The 13775-nt window shown below is 34.9% G+C and overlaps 1 protein-coding gene across 1 annotated transcript; it reads left to right on the top strand.

The window, feature by feature from the left end:
* Positions 1-22: 22 nt before the first annotated feature.
* Positions 23-4883, top strand: LOC138333041 (small ribosomal subunit protein eS17-like). Its single transcript, XM_069281147.1, has 4 exons — positions 23-231; positions 1966-2071; positions 4125-4193; positions 4757-4883. The coding sequence occupies exons 1-4, from the start codon at positions 38-40 to the stop codon at positions 4847-4849; spliced, it is 462 nt and encodes a 153-aa protein (XP_069137248.1). The 5' UTR covers positions 23-37; the 3' UTR covers positions 4850-4883.
* Positions 4884-13775: the final 8892 nt, after the last annotated feature.

The raw sequence follows: 13775 nt of genomic DNA, 5'->3' as shown, positions 1-13775 counted from the left end.
TTGCATTTTCTAATATCTTGTGTCCAAATGAATGTAAATGATTGATTACTGTGATATAACATTCCTTCTTTTCTTACAGGCTCGCGTCAGGACAAAGACCGTCAAGAAGGCCGCCAGAGTCATTATTGAGAAATACTACACCAAGTTGACCCTCGACTTCCACACTAACAAGAGAGTATGTGAAGAAATCGCTATTTTGCCTAGCAAGAAGCTTAGGAACAAAGTAGCAGGGTAAGTTTGTATATGCATAGATAAATCTAAAATTTGTAGGAATAAAAAAGAAATTGATATGCCACTCATTTGAAACAAGTTTTTGAGACTGAAATAAGTTAAGTTAAATTTGTTTTGTAATTTAAGAAATTGTACAATTTAAAAGCAACTATCTTATTTACTAATGGTCTATTGATGGATTGGATTAAAGTTGTATGTGTCGTAACTGGGCGATGATTTTGACATGCTATTTTTTCATCATTAATTTATTAAAAACCATAAGGTTTGATGAATAAAGCTGTAAAAATCATTCAAATGGCTTCAGATGACTTATAAACGTTAGTTATAACATAGAAATTTTGTACTGTAAAATTGTTGTTTTTATGCCTTAAATATGTTTAAATGAAAACGTACCTGCAGAAGTCACTTAACACAATTACTAAAAACATTGTAAAAATGTGTAATGAAATTGTACACCACATTTTGGGCTCATGGTCTCACCGTATGTACTCAGTACTGCCAAAAATCATATTCAGCTCTTATTTGTACTTGCAAAATTAAAACCTGTGCATTGAAAGCACTGTAATTTTCAAAAAGTTGGTAATTTTTGGTGCTTAATAACATATTAAAAGCTCATTTTGATTCGTGAGTATGAAAAATACGGCACATATAACTTAAAGGGTTAATCATCAGCCAGTAAAATAGATTTGAATTCAATAAACCCTCTTTATATGCGATATCATCAATTCTAAAACCAATTATGTATAGAGCTAAAACAATTAGTAAATTTTGAAATTGATTATTCAGGCACCTGTGTCATCGATTTCTAATCGATTTATCACTTGAATTGAAGGCAACCATATTGTCTCACTTCTGACTACTGAAAATGTCCGCCATGTTTTGGTATCAACTAAAAATAATACCTACGATATGACAGAGGACCTACCTTATATTATATAAGCCTACCAAGAAGTAAGAATAGATTTATAAACCGAAAAAAACTATTTCATTTCCAAATAATCTCTGAATTCCGTCTCTGTATCATCTTGTGTAACATCGTTTAAATTCAGTTTGCTAACCCTCTCTTTTTACATGACCTTCACACATACGACTAAGGCCAAAAAAAATTATATGCATGTTTCATGTTACATGACTGAAAAATATAGGGTAGGTCGGTCGGGATTTTTTTAGGAGGGGTGGGGGAGATGTTGAGTGGCTTTATTACTATGTAATTTATCATTCAGGCTTTAGGCTAGCTAGAAGTCTTTTATTTCTCATTACGTATTCGAAATTGAACTTTATCTGGATAAACTTAAAGCATGCGTAAAAATCTAAGTTGACAACTTCACACACAACATTTTTGTTTTGAAAAAGTGTGATAAAATAGCTAGGGTCGGAAGTTAAAACTAGGGTAGGTAGGGGTACCTGAAACATACATATTTTTTTTTAGGCCTAATCAACTAAATCTGGATTGCCACAGAGTGACATGACCAAACTTTCGTCACAGAACTTTTTCATTTCCAAAAATCAACAACTCATATATATATATATATATTCAATTAGAAAAATTAAATTGCTTTAAAAAGCTGTAGTCCTGCAGGGGTCGGGAAGATGTTTTACTGGAAAAGCCATTTGCAATTTTTGAACTGCCATACATGTATTTCTGATTTTGTAATTGTAGTTGTCAATTGCCATATCTCTGATTTTGTAGTTGTAGTTGTCAATTGCTGTGTATTTGTCTGTTTGCTGTGACAGGTTTGTCACCCATTTGATGAAGCGTATCCAGGCTGGGCCAGTCCGAGGTATCTCCATCAAGCTACAGGAAGAAGAGAGAGAAAGGAGGGATAACTACGTCCCAGAGGTACACTTTATATGTATATATATATAAGTGTTCATTTCATATAAGATTATCTGAAACAAATCTCAGAAGTCTTATTTTTGTGAACCTTGTTGAGAACAAACTAAAACTTGAGTTCGATGTGTGTTGATATGAATACAAATTTTTCTAAGATTCTGTATATCACAGACACATAACTATACCATCCTACATTTCTCAGAATTTCAATCCGAATTGTACATGTGCCTCAAAAATCCTTTGAAGACTGGTTATTGATGCTGTGAAACAGCAATCATAGGTACGCTAAGCAAGCCTGAGCACATCAAAACAACAATAATAATCCGCGATGAAAATTAAATGCTGTTTTGTTACTTTCACACCCTAATTGAAGGTATAAAATAATAAAACACACACACATATAATAATTGTCACAACGATAATCGATGTGTACAATTACGCAATCAGTGATGTTTTCCAATGTTTACTTAGAACTATTTCGTTTTGATCTTGGTTCAGATCTTGTGTATTCCCGAAAATCACACACAACGCCTTCTTAATTTATTCCTCCGCAGTAGATTTTCTTAGTTTATCTATCTAGGTGAATGGTACAAAATTGATGCTATAAATGATGATAAATTATGTTTGTTTTAATGATTTATACAAAAAATAAGATTTAAATGTGTTTGCAAAAGTCTTTTGTTTGGTTGACGTTGCGAACTATATCTTTAAATTACTACACGCTCTCTTCCATCTAGAGAGATGTGAAATCTCGAGTTGCCTCACTTTAAACGTCATTGCTATTAGGCCTTTCATTGCAGGAATTAATTATTTATAGCTACCTTTTAATTATTTAACTAAGATCAATTCAAACAAATACATATAGAAATTATACATGTGGTGTCAATTGAAATTACTACGCTCTCTTCCATCTAGAGATGTGAAAGCTCGAGTTGCCTCCCTTTAAACCTCAATACTATATTATCGTAGTGAAAGTGCACTGCATAAACACTTGCTGTTCTATTTGTTCAAGCCGTGTTTAAACAAAGATACACAACATATTTGCAACAATGTTCCATAACATGAAAGGATTGTTGTAAAAGGTAACCAAATTATGACTTTTTATTTGACAAAAGTATCTGGCCATGATTTATAAGTCAAAAGTCGGCAAAGCAAAGTGGTACACATGCAAGCAGCCATGTTAGTCTTTCTAACAAGGAAATCGCAATATATTTCTGTTGTTATTAAATGGATATTAATTAACTCATTTTCTTTTCTTTTAAAGAGACATTGATGAAATTGATAATTTCAGTAATTAGTATGTGTACTAGTATATAGATTACTTACATGTATTAAACGAAAATGGCACTCAGATTTTTACCAGATTTATTGGTTTAATAAATCTACTTATTTCAGAAATAAGAAATTTTAATATATAAAATAGATTTCAGTCATTTCAGGAAAAAAAAAACCTATTTAACTTGTGGTGGTTGAATCAACTTTGTTTAACTCAAAAATTCAACATTGTACATTATATAAATACAATGTTCTACAACATGTTAACTAAATTTAATATAAATGATAAACCAATTCTTTTATTCCTTTTTGAGTCCTTCAGTCACAGCATCTATGAGTGGCCTTGGCACTTTGATATTTCGCTAGTGACATATGTTTAAAACAGTTTTGGATATTGGGCGGATAATGTGATAAAGTAAAGCCATATATTAGAAGTACAGTTCATTTATGGAAAGTCAGAAAATTGATATCTCTGGAAAACATTTTGTTGCATGATTGATTTAAATAGCCAATGTAAAGTTCTCAGGTGTTTGATGTCTCTTGAGAATTCAGTAATTTTTCTTTGTGGGTTATCTCCCTTCATATAGTCCTTTGATTAAAACTCAACTTAAATACTAAACTATGGTATTGCTCGATCCTTGTTTAACTATATCAATCTAGATCAGGAATGTGTTTCATTCTTTGTTATTAATTAGCCTTAGAATTACAATAATGCCTAATAGTGTTAAGTACTGAAACAGAATTTGACAAATAAGACTTCTAACAATCTTTTATTTGTTTGCAGGTTTCTCTTTTGGAACAACATGACGTTATTGAAGTTGATCCCGATACAAAGGACATGTTGAAGTCTCTGGTAAGTGATTTAGTTAGTCGGCAGCTGCCATATTGAATTAAAGTGAGCAGGGCATCCAGTTGACCCTTTACTTTAAGCAGATTCAGATGTTGAATCACAAATCTGAAGAGTTGAAACATATCACACATAGACATGTGCTTCAAACTCGAGAGTCAAACCTGATTTTTGGGAGTCAAAACTTACTCCCAGTGGTCTACTGGATGCCTGGGTGAGCGAGTTTACACGAAATATCTTTTGAACTGATAAACCTATATGATTAAAAGTTTAAGAATAATGCAACTTCTGATAATAAACATGAGAAGGGGTGACTATATATTTTTCATTGTGTGGTGCCTTACATACAAAGAAAGTATTTCAAGATCCTTAAATAATACAAGAAACTGTTCTATTGTCTGAATTTTTGCGTCCAAGTGAGATCTGGTTCGATGATAATGTATTAAAATTTAACACTTTTTCAATGAAAAAAAACTTAAATGAAATGACAGCTAAATTGTGACTTTTTATTACATTTAGCATATGTTTATGCTGTGTGTATAACATATTTTATATTATCACTATTACAGGACTTTGGCAACATCCCCGGCCTGCAGGTTACCCAGCCCATCACAGCCCAGGGAGGATTCCGACCAGGGGGTGCTGGTGGACCAAGGATGTAATTAAGTTAATAAAGTCAACAGGGGAAAAACATAACACAGTTTGTTATCTATTTAATTCAACTGAAGCATATGCACAAAACATACAAACTATTTTGATGGCATGTTTTAACAAGTAATGACATTAAATTCATATAAAATTGCATCTTATCTTGTCAATGCATACAACTTATTTTGCTTGTCAGATGAAATGACCTGTATGTTAAGAAAATAATTAATATTTAGAAACAATCAAATTATTGCCAGGCAAATATTTTTGCTTTACATGTTTATCATTACTACTGTACATAGATCTATATAATTCTTGATCATGAATGATATCAAACGAATAGAGAAGATACGTTAGCAAGCAATGTTGATTGCATTGACAGGCAAGATGCATATTGGAGTACAGAAATTCTTCGAAAATGTCGATATGATTATTAACATATCATCTAGGATTTTGGTAGTTGAAGTTTGTTACCACTATTTCTCCAAAGGTTCCCATAGGGCCCTAGTTGTGTATATAGCATTCCTGGACTGATCGGTCAACAAGATGGTCCACTAGCCACCATTTTAGGTTAAGGTAGTTGAAGTTTGTTCTCACTATTTCTCATAATGTACAAAAGAGATCTTTGAAATTTCATATGTAGGATCTCCTAAGGCACTTGTTCATATTTTATTTTGAGACCAATTAGTAAGAAGGTGGCCAACTGGCCACTATCTTAGGTTTTGATAATTGAAGGTTGAAAAGCAGAGAAACTATCCTTATTGCAATTGTCAGACATAGATAATATTTGGATCTCTTGTTAGACTTAACATTTGAAAGATCTCGGAGGAGTTAGAAAATCAGCTTGCTTTGTCCGTTACTGAGTTATTGCCCTTTGCAATAATAATTATAACTGGACCTTGTGAACACGATAACTTAGAAAATATTCACCAAAAATAATGCAACATTATAGCAGATTGATTAAAGAAGAAGAAAAAGCCCGAAAGCAATTATTTCGAAAATCGGTCTTATATCCATCGTAACTTGCAGAGTTATTGCTCCTTGCAATAATATTGTGTGAACACAGTAACTGAAGTAAATATTAATTGAGCTTTATGTAACATTGCATATAACCTAGAACTTTTAAGATGACAATCTAGTCCGAAAAACACTGATTGACCTCGGGTGATATCACTTCCTCGAGATGATACGTCACCGTATCCACCTGAGAATAGGTCGATATTTGTACATATCACACAACACAATAATATCATGCAGTTGTAAACATGCCACTTGGATACTCCGGAGGCCTTTAGGCATATAATGTATTTTACAGTGAAATGCGTTCAAGCGTCCGGAATTGCCTTTCGGATCGTTCAAACCACAAATCACGTGAATAGTTTCAACCAGTCGTACGCGCGTTTATCGGCTCGGGAATAGCGTCAGTCAAACTGTGGGCGGAGTTTAGTAACAGCGATAATCTAACTGAGGGCGGAGTTTACCTGTTATAGCTGTTACACATTCAAAAACTTTCGTAATTTCAATCATTAATACCGCAACAATTTGGCATACAAAATCGTAAAATAAAAACAGCATTACGTGTATGTATATAGTCATGACCTACAGGTACATAGCCATAGTCACAGGTTAAAGTGAGTGGAAATTTGGTATTTGGTATCTTAACTTAATAATACTATTTTATTTGAAATCACATGAGCTAGAGAGTCGTTACTTTATACATGTACATGTATATTCCAAACGTCAAATTATGCTTTCTTGAACTACAATAGAGGGTTTTTAGACACAACTTATCATAGGTTTGAATAGAAATCTACATATTTATAAGCATACTTTTAAACATTACGATTCAAACAACTAACAATTAGACGTGGGATGTCTGCTTCCGGATGAAACATCTACATTAGGCCAAACAATGTCTGTTTAGGGTTACCCAACCGACCCTAATTTTTTACCCCCGACCCTGATTTTTTTTCTGTACCTAAAGGGATACTCCAATTAATAGTTTTACTCTAGGCCAATCTAATCTGTTAATACCTTCTTCATTAGTCAAATCTCCAATTATTCATTGTTAAATAAAGAGTGAAGAGTAAAAGACACTAATGTTTAATCATTTTATTGATAAATAGGAGCCATATATCTGTTTAGTAAACAGCTCGCTATTGCATCTGAACTTGACAAAAAATATATAAATATATATAAAAAAAAAATTAAAAAATCGCTACCTACCGACCCTATTTTTTTTTTTATTATTTTTTTTTGCCAATGTAACCCTAAACAAATATATTTTTGAGCTTATATATACAGCTACAACCGTGTATGTTCCAGGGAACGTTTTACGAAGCTATCAAGATATAGTGTTGTTGTCTTTCGATGGTTATATGGTACTATTGAATTAAAAAAAAAACATGTTTGAAACCTTTTATCTCCAAGTGTATGCTAACAAATCTTTGGTACAAAGGTGTGACCAAGTCAAATCAGTAGATTTCTTTGAAGTCAACATTGTTTGCGCTACACCACATGGAGTCTAACCAATCGAGGTAACTTCCCAGAGATTTCATTGGCTGTCGTAACAGAATGTTACAACATTTGAGGGAGGAGTCTAATCCGGACGCTTGAACGCAGTTCACTGTAAATAACCGGTAACAGGAGAAATTACAGTAAATGGCATACACTAAGGATACTGTACCTGAATAGAACAAATGTATTACAGGGATTTAATCCTTTAATTATTCGTTACTCTTTAGATGGGTAGGATGTTGGGAGCCCTACTTTCCGATGTTCGGTTTTCTCTCTCTGTCTCCCCAAACACTCAGTCTTCCCCACTGTCCCTGTAATGACATGGATTCCGAACATCCTTCAGTACAAACTGACTACAGCCTGCCCTCACAGGCAAGTTCTATGTCTGCCAGTCCATTCTTCCACACTCGTCAGTCAACTCAGGATATTAAGTCTTTTTGCTCTTGCACTTATTCACATGTTTCCCAGCGCACAGTTAGTTCCACCATATTGGTATTGGGGGATAACGGTACAATATCTGGTGTCTCTAGCACCCCTGGAAAGACGAGATTTGAAGGTCAGCGCATATTTCACAGTCTCCTTTGTATTATACATTGTACATTTAGCATGCGCAGGCTGGTATTGTTTGATTTTTCATCGGTATTTTTTATAGTGCTATAGCACTGAACCATGCCGCCGAAGACACAAAGCAACACACCCGGTCACATTATATTAACGACCTGTCGTCCCACTCACTTATGACTGAGCACCGAACAGAAACTGCCACTGTTGTAGGCTATGGTGTGTCTCGGCCAGGGGACATATCAAGATCCTTCCTTATAAGGCGAGCGCCCAAACGAAGGCCGAAAGTGAGGTGGTAGTACTTATAAGATCCTACCTAAATTTAGTAGCCTTTTACGATATACAAAAGGAGCAGCAAATGCAATTCTTACGCCCTACCTGCATGGCTCAAGATATAAGAAATGAGTATGTATTACTACGCGATTGGTTACCATGGGAACAAAATGGTAATATCAAAATGAAAATTGGTATAAAGGGGTTATGGGATATGCTTACTATACTGGTACATGTAGCATTTTCGAACGAAATGGTTGTTCTGTTTATACAAAACACTATTTTTGTATTCAAATGAAAAGGTATTATTGCGTTTAATTTTTGTGTTTGAAAAAGATGGACGTCATATAAAAAACGGAGCCTACGTCAATAGCATTACACCAAAAATATGTTAAAAAAGAGGACACGAAGGGTTTCCTTGCCACATACCCAAGGAGTTGTTAAAACATCATTTCAAGCTAAATAGATGAACAACACACAAATAGTGATGAAGTACCCGAAAATTTGATGTACACAATGCAAAATGTGAAAGCAATCGAATGTAACAACCCCACCTTTGTTACTTTATATCGTGCAGTTTGGAGTTCGTCAAGCGATCGTCGCACGTTTTGTTCTGTCTCCGATAGGATTTCCTGATTGGACGGAATTTCCTCTTTATAAATGAGGAACTGTATCGCTCTCATGCCTTGCTGGGTCGTATGTTGTTGTAGTTATGGTCAGATCATCCACGAATTCACTGTTTGCTGATTGTCTTACGTTTGTTCTGGACTTTTTGTTGTTTATCACCATATTGAACAACACTATAGAATTTGCCGTCTTTCTTCGACTTCTGCCATATACAGTAATTTGCAGCAAACACAAATGTATTCTGCAATAAGGTTTTGGACTTCCCTCTCTATTGTTCTATGCTGAAGTGCCATCAGCATTCTAGACGGAGTGCCAGCCAAAAACCCAAAAATATAGTTCGCATAAAATGTTTTTTTTTTTTGCTGATTGTGTAGCGTAGGATGTGCATAATAAGAATTTGAATGATGCCACCCCACCTCGGCATCTTTGGGGAATTGAAAATATTCAAGATAGCCGCCACAAAGGCTCAATATAGCTTGATTGTGCAAATTTTGACTGTGAACGAATGCCCTGTACGTAGAGCAATTGACATGTACCTGCTGCATGATTCGTAAAAGGCGACTAAATTTAAGGTATTATCTTTCCCATTCAATTCTCGACTAGGGAACAGAAGCCAGAGCCTTCCCTACAGAATGCCGAAGGGTTTGGTTCGGTTATCATATTTACGTTCTACTCACAGTCAGGGTCATCTAAGGACGACCTCCCGTGTATGTGGTGTCTTGTGTATGTGAAGCGCGAGGTGCGTGTTTTGGGAGATGTTGGGTCTTCATGTATAGTGAAAATCTTGTCTTGAACCATGCCGCCGAAGACACCAAGCAACACATTGAACCCGGTCGCATTATACTGACAACGAGCAAATTATTCGTCTCACTCCAACTAGTCGCCTCACTCTCTTAATCTGGCCCTGCTGATCGTAAAAGGCGACTAAATTTAGGTTCTTTTCTTCTCTCTCTTCCTATTTTACTTTCTTCTTCTCCATTGGCACCGCCTCACATTTTGCTTTCTGTTGAGCGCTTGCTCATGTGAGGTAGGTTCTGGGTTCTGTCCCTTAACTGAGAAACACCACTAAAAAGATAATTTCTGCTCCTTTTTAGCGCATAGCATACCGGGAGTGGGACGACTGGCTCGCCCGTTGTCAGTATAATGTGTCCGGGTAGGGTGTGTTGCTTGGTGTCTTCGGTAGCATGCTTCAGTGATATACACTATAAAAGATCAAAGAGTTTCACTTTACAATAACGAACAACACGAACATACCGCACTCTCCCAAAACACGCACTTGACACACGATACATATCGCATACATGGGAGGCCGTCCTTACATTACCCTGGCATTTAATTAATCAAAGAAATAAACAAATTACTCCCTTAATCCTGTGCGCTAAGCAGAAGCTGAAGCTGTCACTTCTATAGACTATGGTTTGTCTCACAGGCGCGAGTGCTCAACTGAAGGCCAAAAGTGAGGTGGCGTTAAGGGAGACGTTAGGAAGAAGAAAGTGCGTTAGGCAGAAAGAAAATGTAAGATAATAAATTTAGTCGCCTTTAATGATCACGCAATTGGCTCAGAAGGTACAGGTCTTATGCCTTACCTGCAGGGCTTCTATTCCTGAACTGTATCTTACCATTCCCGAACTGTTTATTACATATTGAATCATGTAAAACATTGTTAGTTATATTATCAAATATCGAGGACAAACTGTTTATACAATACACTATTTTTGTATTCAAATGAAAAGGTATTATTGCGTTTAATTCTTAAAAACAAAATGTGTGTAATTTCATATTAACGTTTATAAAGATATATTAACGTTTATAAAGATGTATTGAATATATTATTATTATTATCAAAATGCTCGATCGCCGACAGCGCATAAATGACTAATCATTTCCCAATACGTAATTGGTGTTCTATCATATATATTCTATAGATGTCTAATTAACACAACAAAACAATATAAAATAATTTACTTTGCTTTTCGTGCATGCGCAATCAATACTTCATTCCATATAGGATATAGTGCTATTATTTATTTTTAGTATTTTTATCCTGAAGTAAAATGAGAAGCTTAAAGTTTTCAATGATGGTAATGGTGTAAAGTAAGTAACATTTGTAACGGAAGAAAAATAATTAATTGTCTGCCCCTGTTTTTTAATTGAGAACAAAAATGCTTAATTGTCAGGGTAGGAGCATCTTTAAATATTCCAAAATGACTACCAAATAGGTCATTTCATTTGGTGTAAAATAAAATCTGTAAATATTAAAGGTGTTATTTGGATGATAACCTATAATATCCTATATGGTCTTCCCTGTATTCAATGTATTGCTTGTGTGGGATAGGTTTGATGTGGGTGGCTGCGGTATGAACAAGAGTGTGTCGTGTAATAACATATTCTAGTGCTATTTCACTGAAGCATTTTGCCAAAGACACTGGAGAGTACATTCTAGCCGGTCACATGCTGACAGTATAGGCTAAACAAGTCGTACATAAACAATTTACAATAACAGTATGTACATATACTGTAAACGTACTTACTGTAGTGCAGTCAAATGCGAAAAACATGATAGTGATATTCGATGGTTTAATACCGGAAATCACGTTTTACAAAATGTAGCGCTGTGTGGGAATTAGCACTAACATACGGTGACAAGCGTAACTCCTTCTGTCTACATCTCAGATGGCCCTGATTCCTCCTATTTTTTTTTTTTTTTTGTTGTTGTTGTTTAATTTCGCAGCTCTCTCCAAATCTAAATTCCGTTCTCTCTTCTGTCAGCATGTGTTACAACTGTTCCTTCCCGATGGTATAACCAGTTTTGTCTCCACACTACCAACCAGTGTTCTATGCAGTATTTTTCGTAAATCTTTCATCGAACGAGCTTCATTCTTTGCTGTCTATGGTTTACCATTTCACATTCCATGGCATGAAAGTTTCCAATCCTAAGCTAGGCCAATGTGGAATGTATACATTTACCTTGGGGTAAAATCAAATATGTAACCCTTTCAATTAACAGTGGGATAGTGACAACGTGAATTATAAAAACGAAAAAAGCTCCAACGCTGACAGAGCATATGCTATGCCCATCATTTGATCATTCATGTAATTGTAACTTAACACTAACTTAACATTAACTTTTGTCTTTTTGGTGTTTGTGCAATTCTGTACTTATTCCGTATATGGCATAGTGCCACGGACTTTTTGGGGACATAATTGATTATTTTTGATATTTTCTATATTGCAGTAAAATAAGAAACTTAAACTTTCCAATGGTGTAATGTAAGTAATTTTGTAATTGAAGAAAAATACTAATTCGTCTGCTCCTGTTTTTGATAGAGAAAAAAATACCATTCGTCATCGGTCTTACATCTTTGAAAAGTCCAAAGTTCGTGAATTATATGAGAAAATTATGCAAGATCATTGCTTTCTTTTAACAAAAATGTATTCGGAAATGTTTTTTTTTATACAGATAACCTTAACAAAAACACATTATCACACAAGTATGTTGTTGCACACTGTTTAGAATTCTTTCTTTTTGAATCATGATAACGTTACTAACTATAATTAGTAAATAGTAATTCAGCCTCGTCCAAGTCTGTCCTGTTTCTCTCTTCCCACTGACTTTGTTACGTGGTGTTTGATCCACGTTGATAAGTATTGTGCAATTACGCAATATTCCTTCAATACATTTACACACTCATCGTACATAAGAGGTGTGCATCTTCTCTTCAGCCGTATGACATGTTTCTGTTGTTAAATTAAATGTTGTTTTTGTAAAACAAATTGTTATCTATACTTACATGTATTATCACGAGTGTTTTTCTTTTGTCTCCAAGTCACCCGCATCGCCTGTGTCAAGTAGAGCGACTTAATGTCTTGTCTTAAATAATAGAGGAATTTGTTTGGTTCCATCTCTATAGAAGCTGTTATTTATAGCAATAGGGTCGGGTTAATCAGATAAACTTGTGTTCACCGACATATGTTAGTAAAGTGTGATATTTTCACTAGCAAAATGTATTCATTATAATTTAAAAAAAAAAACATAACCTAATTTGGAATAACGTTTTCATAAGCTAGTCTTTTTTAATCTAAATTACTATAGTTACATGAAAATAACTGCACTCCTCGTCAAACTATTATGGTACAAACACAGTTTACGTCCGACACTTGTGTCTTAAATCAATCGAATTCGTGCGACAAGAAATCACACTGATTAATATATTTTGGGTGGATTTTATGAGGAAATATATACTGTAACGTATTGTAACACCATGTCCGGTGGCATTTTGGTATGTGACGGTCCCATGAATATTGTATGACGTAATACTTTATTATCGGTATTGTTAATAAATGACAATAAATCTCAGAGTTCTTTGCAGCCCTTACATTTAGGGGAGGTCAATCAACCATGGGATAGATTGAAATGGTGACATGTTACTGAAAAAGATGCATTTTGGATTAAAGTCCACACGAATACGTTATACCACAAATGGTATAAACTAAATGTTTTCCAAAGGCTTTAATGTTTATTTAATAACCTGACAGTGCAATAACACCGTCCTATTGTGGTCGATGCATATTGAAACCGTGACATTCCAAAACAGTTGCCTTCCAAATGAAAATTTAATAACGGCAACGGAAGTCCAAATCACCGAGATATAATAGAAATATTTCGCAATATACGGACAAGAGAAGAGATTGCATTAAAATGAGAACATATATAGTGGTCACCAAAGTGATTCTGTATATCTATAGTGGTCATTCTATTCTGAATTATCACGGGGTCCCTTCAGGTCTATTTTGTTGTCGTAGTCACGTCTGATTTCACCGAGTCTGGCACATAAGTGAACAAAGACATCCGATTGGTTTGACTGCATCCTGGTATCAAGCTCCCAGCAGGGTTAGAGTGACTGATATTTGATACTTTCCCCACCAATAACCTGGTGCGTTTGTTACCTGTTGAGGGATTAT

This window comes from Argopecten irradians, chromosome 10 (assembly GCF_041381155.1).
Source record: "Argopecten irradians isolate NY chromosome 10, Ai_NY, whole genome shotgun sequence".
Taxonomy (NCBI): domain Eukaryota; kingdom Metazoa; phylum Mollusca; class Bivalvia; order Pectinida; family Pectinidae; genus Argopecten; species Argopecten irradians.
Note: the sequence above shows the minus strand (reverse complement) of the source record. Positions and strands in the feature narration are given on the sequence as shown.

What these genes read in the sequence shown, in the direction of transcription:
- LOC138333041 (XM_069281147.1), top strand. Translation starts at nt 38, where the DNA reads ATGATTGATTACTGTGATATAACATTCCTTCTTTTCTTACAGGCTCGC. An exon ending in GGGATAACTACGTCCCAGAG is followed by an intron (nt 2,072 to 4,124) that starts GTACACTTTATA and finishes ATTTGTTTGCAG; the next exon opens with GTTTCTCTTTTGGAACAACA. An exon ending in AGGACATGTTGAAGTCTCTG is followed by an intron (nt 4,194 to 4,756) that starts GTAAGTGATTTA and finishes TCACTATTACAG; the next exon opens with GACTTTGGCAACATCCCCGG.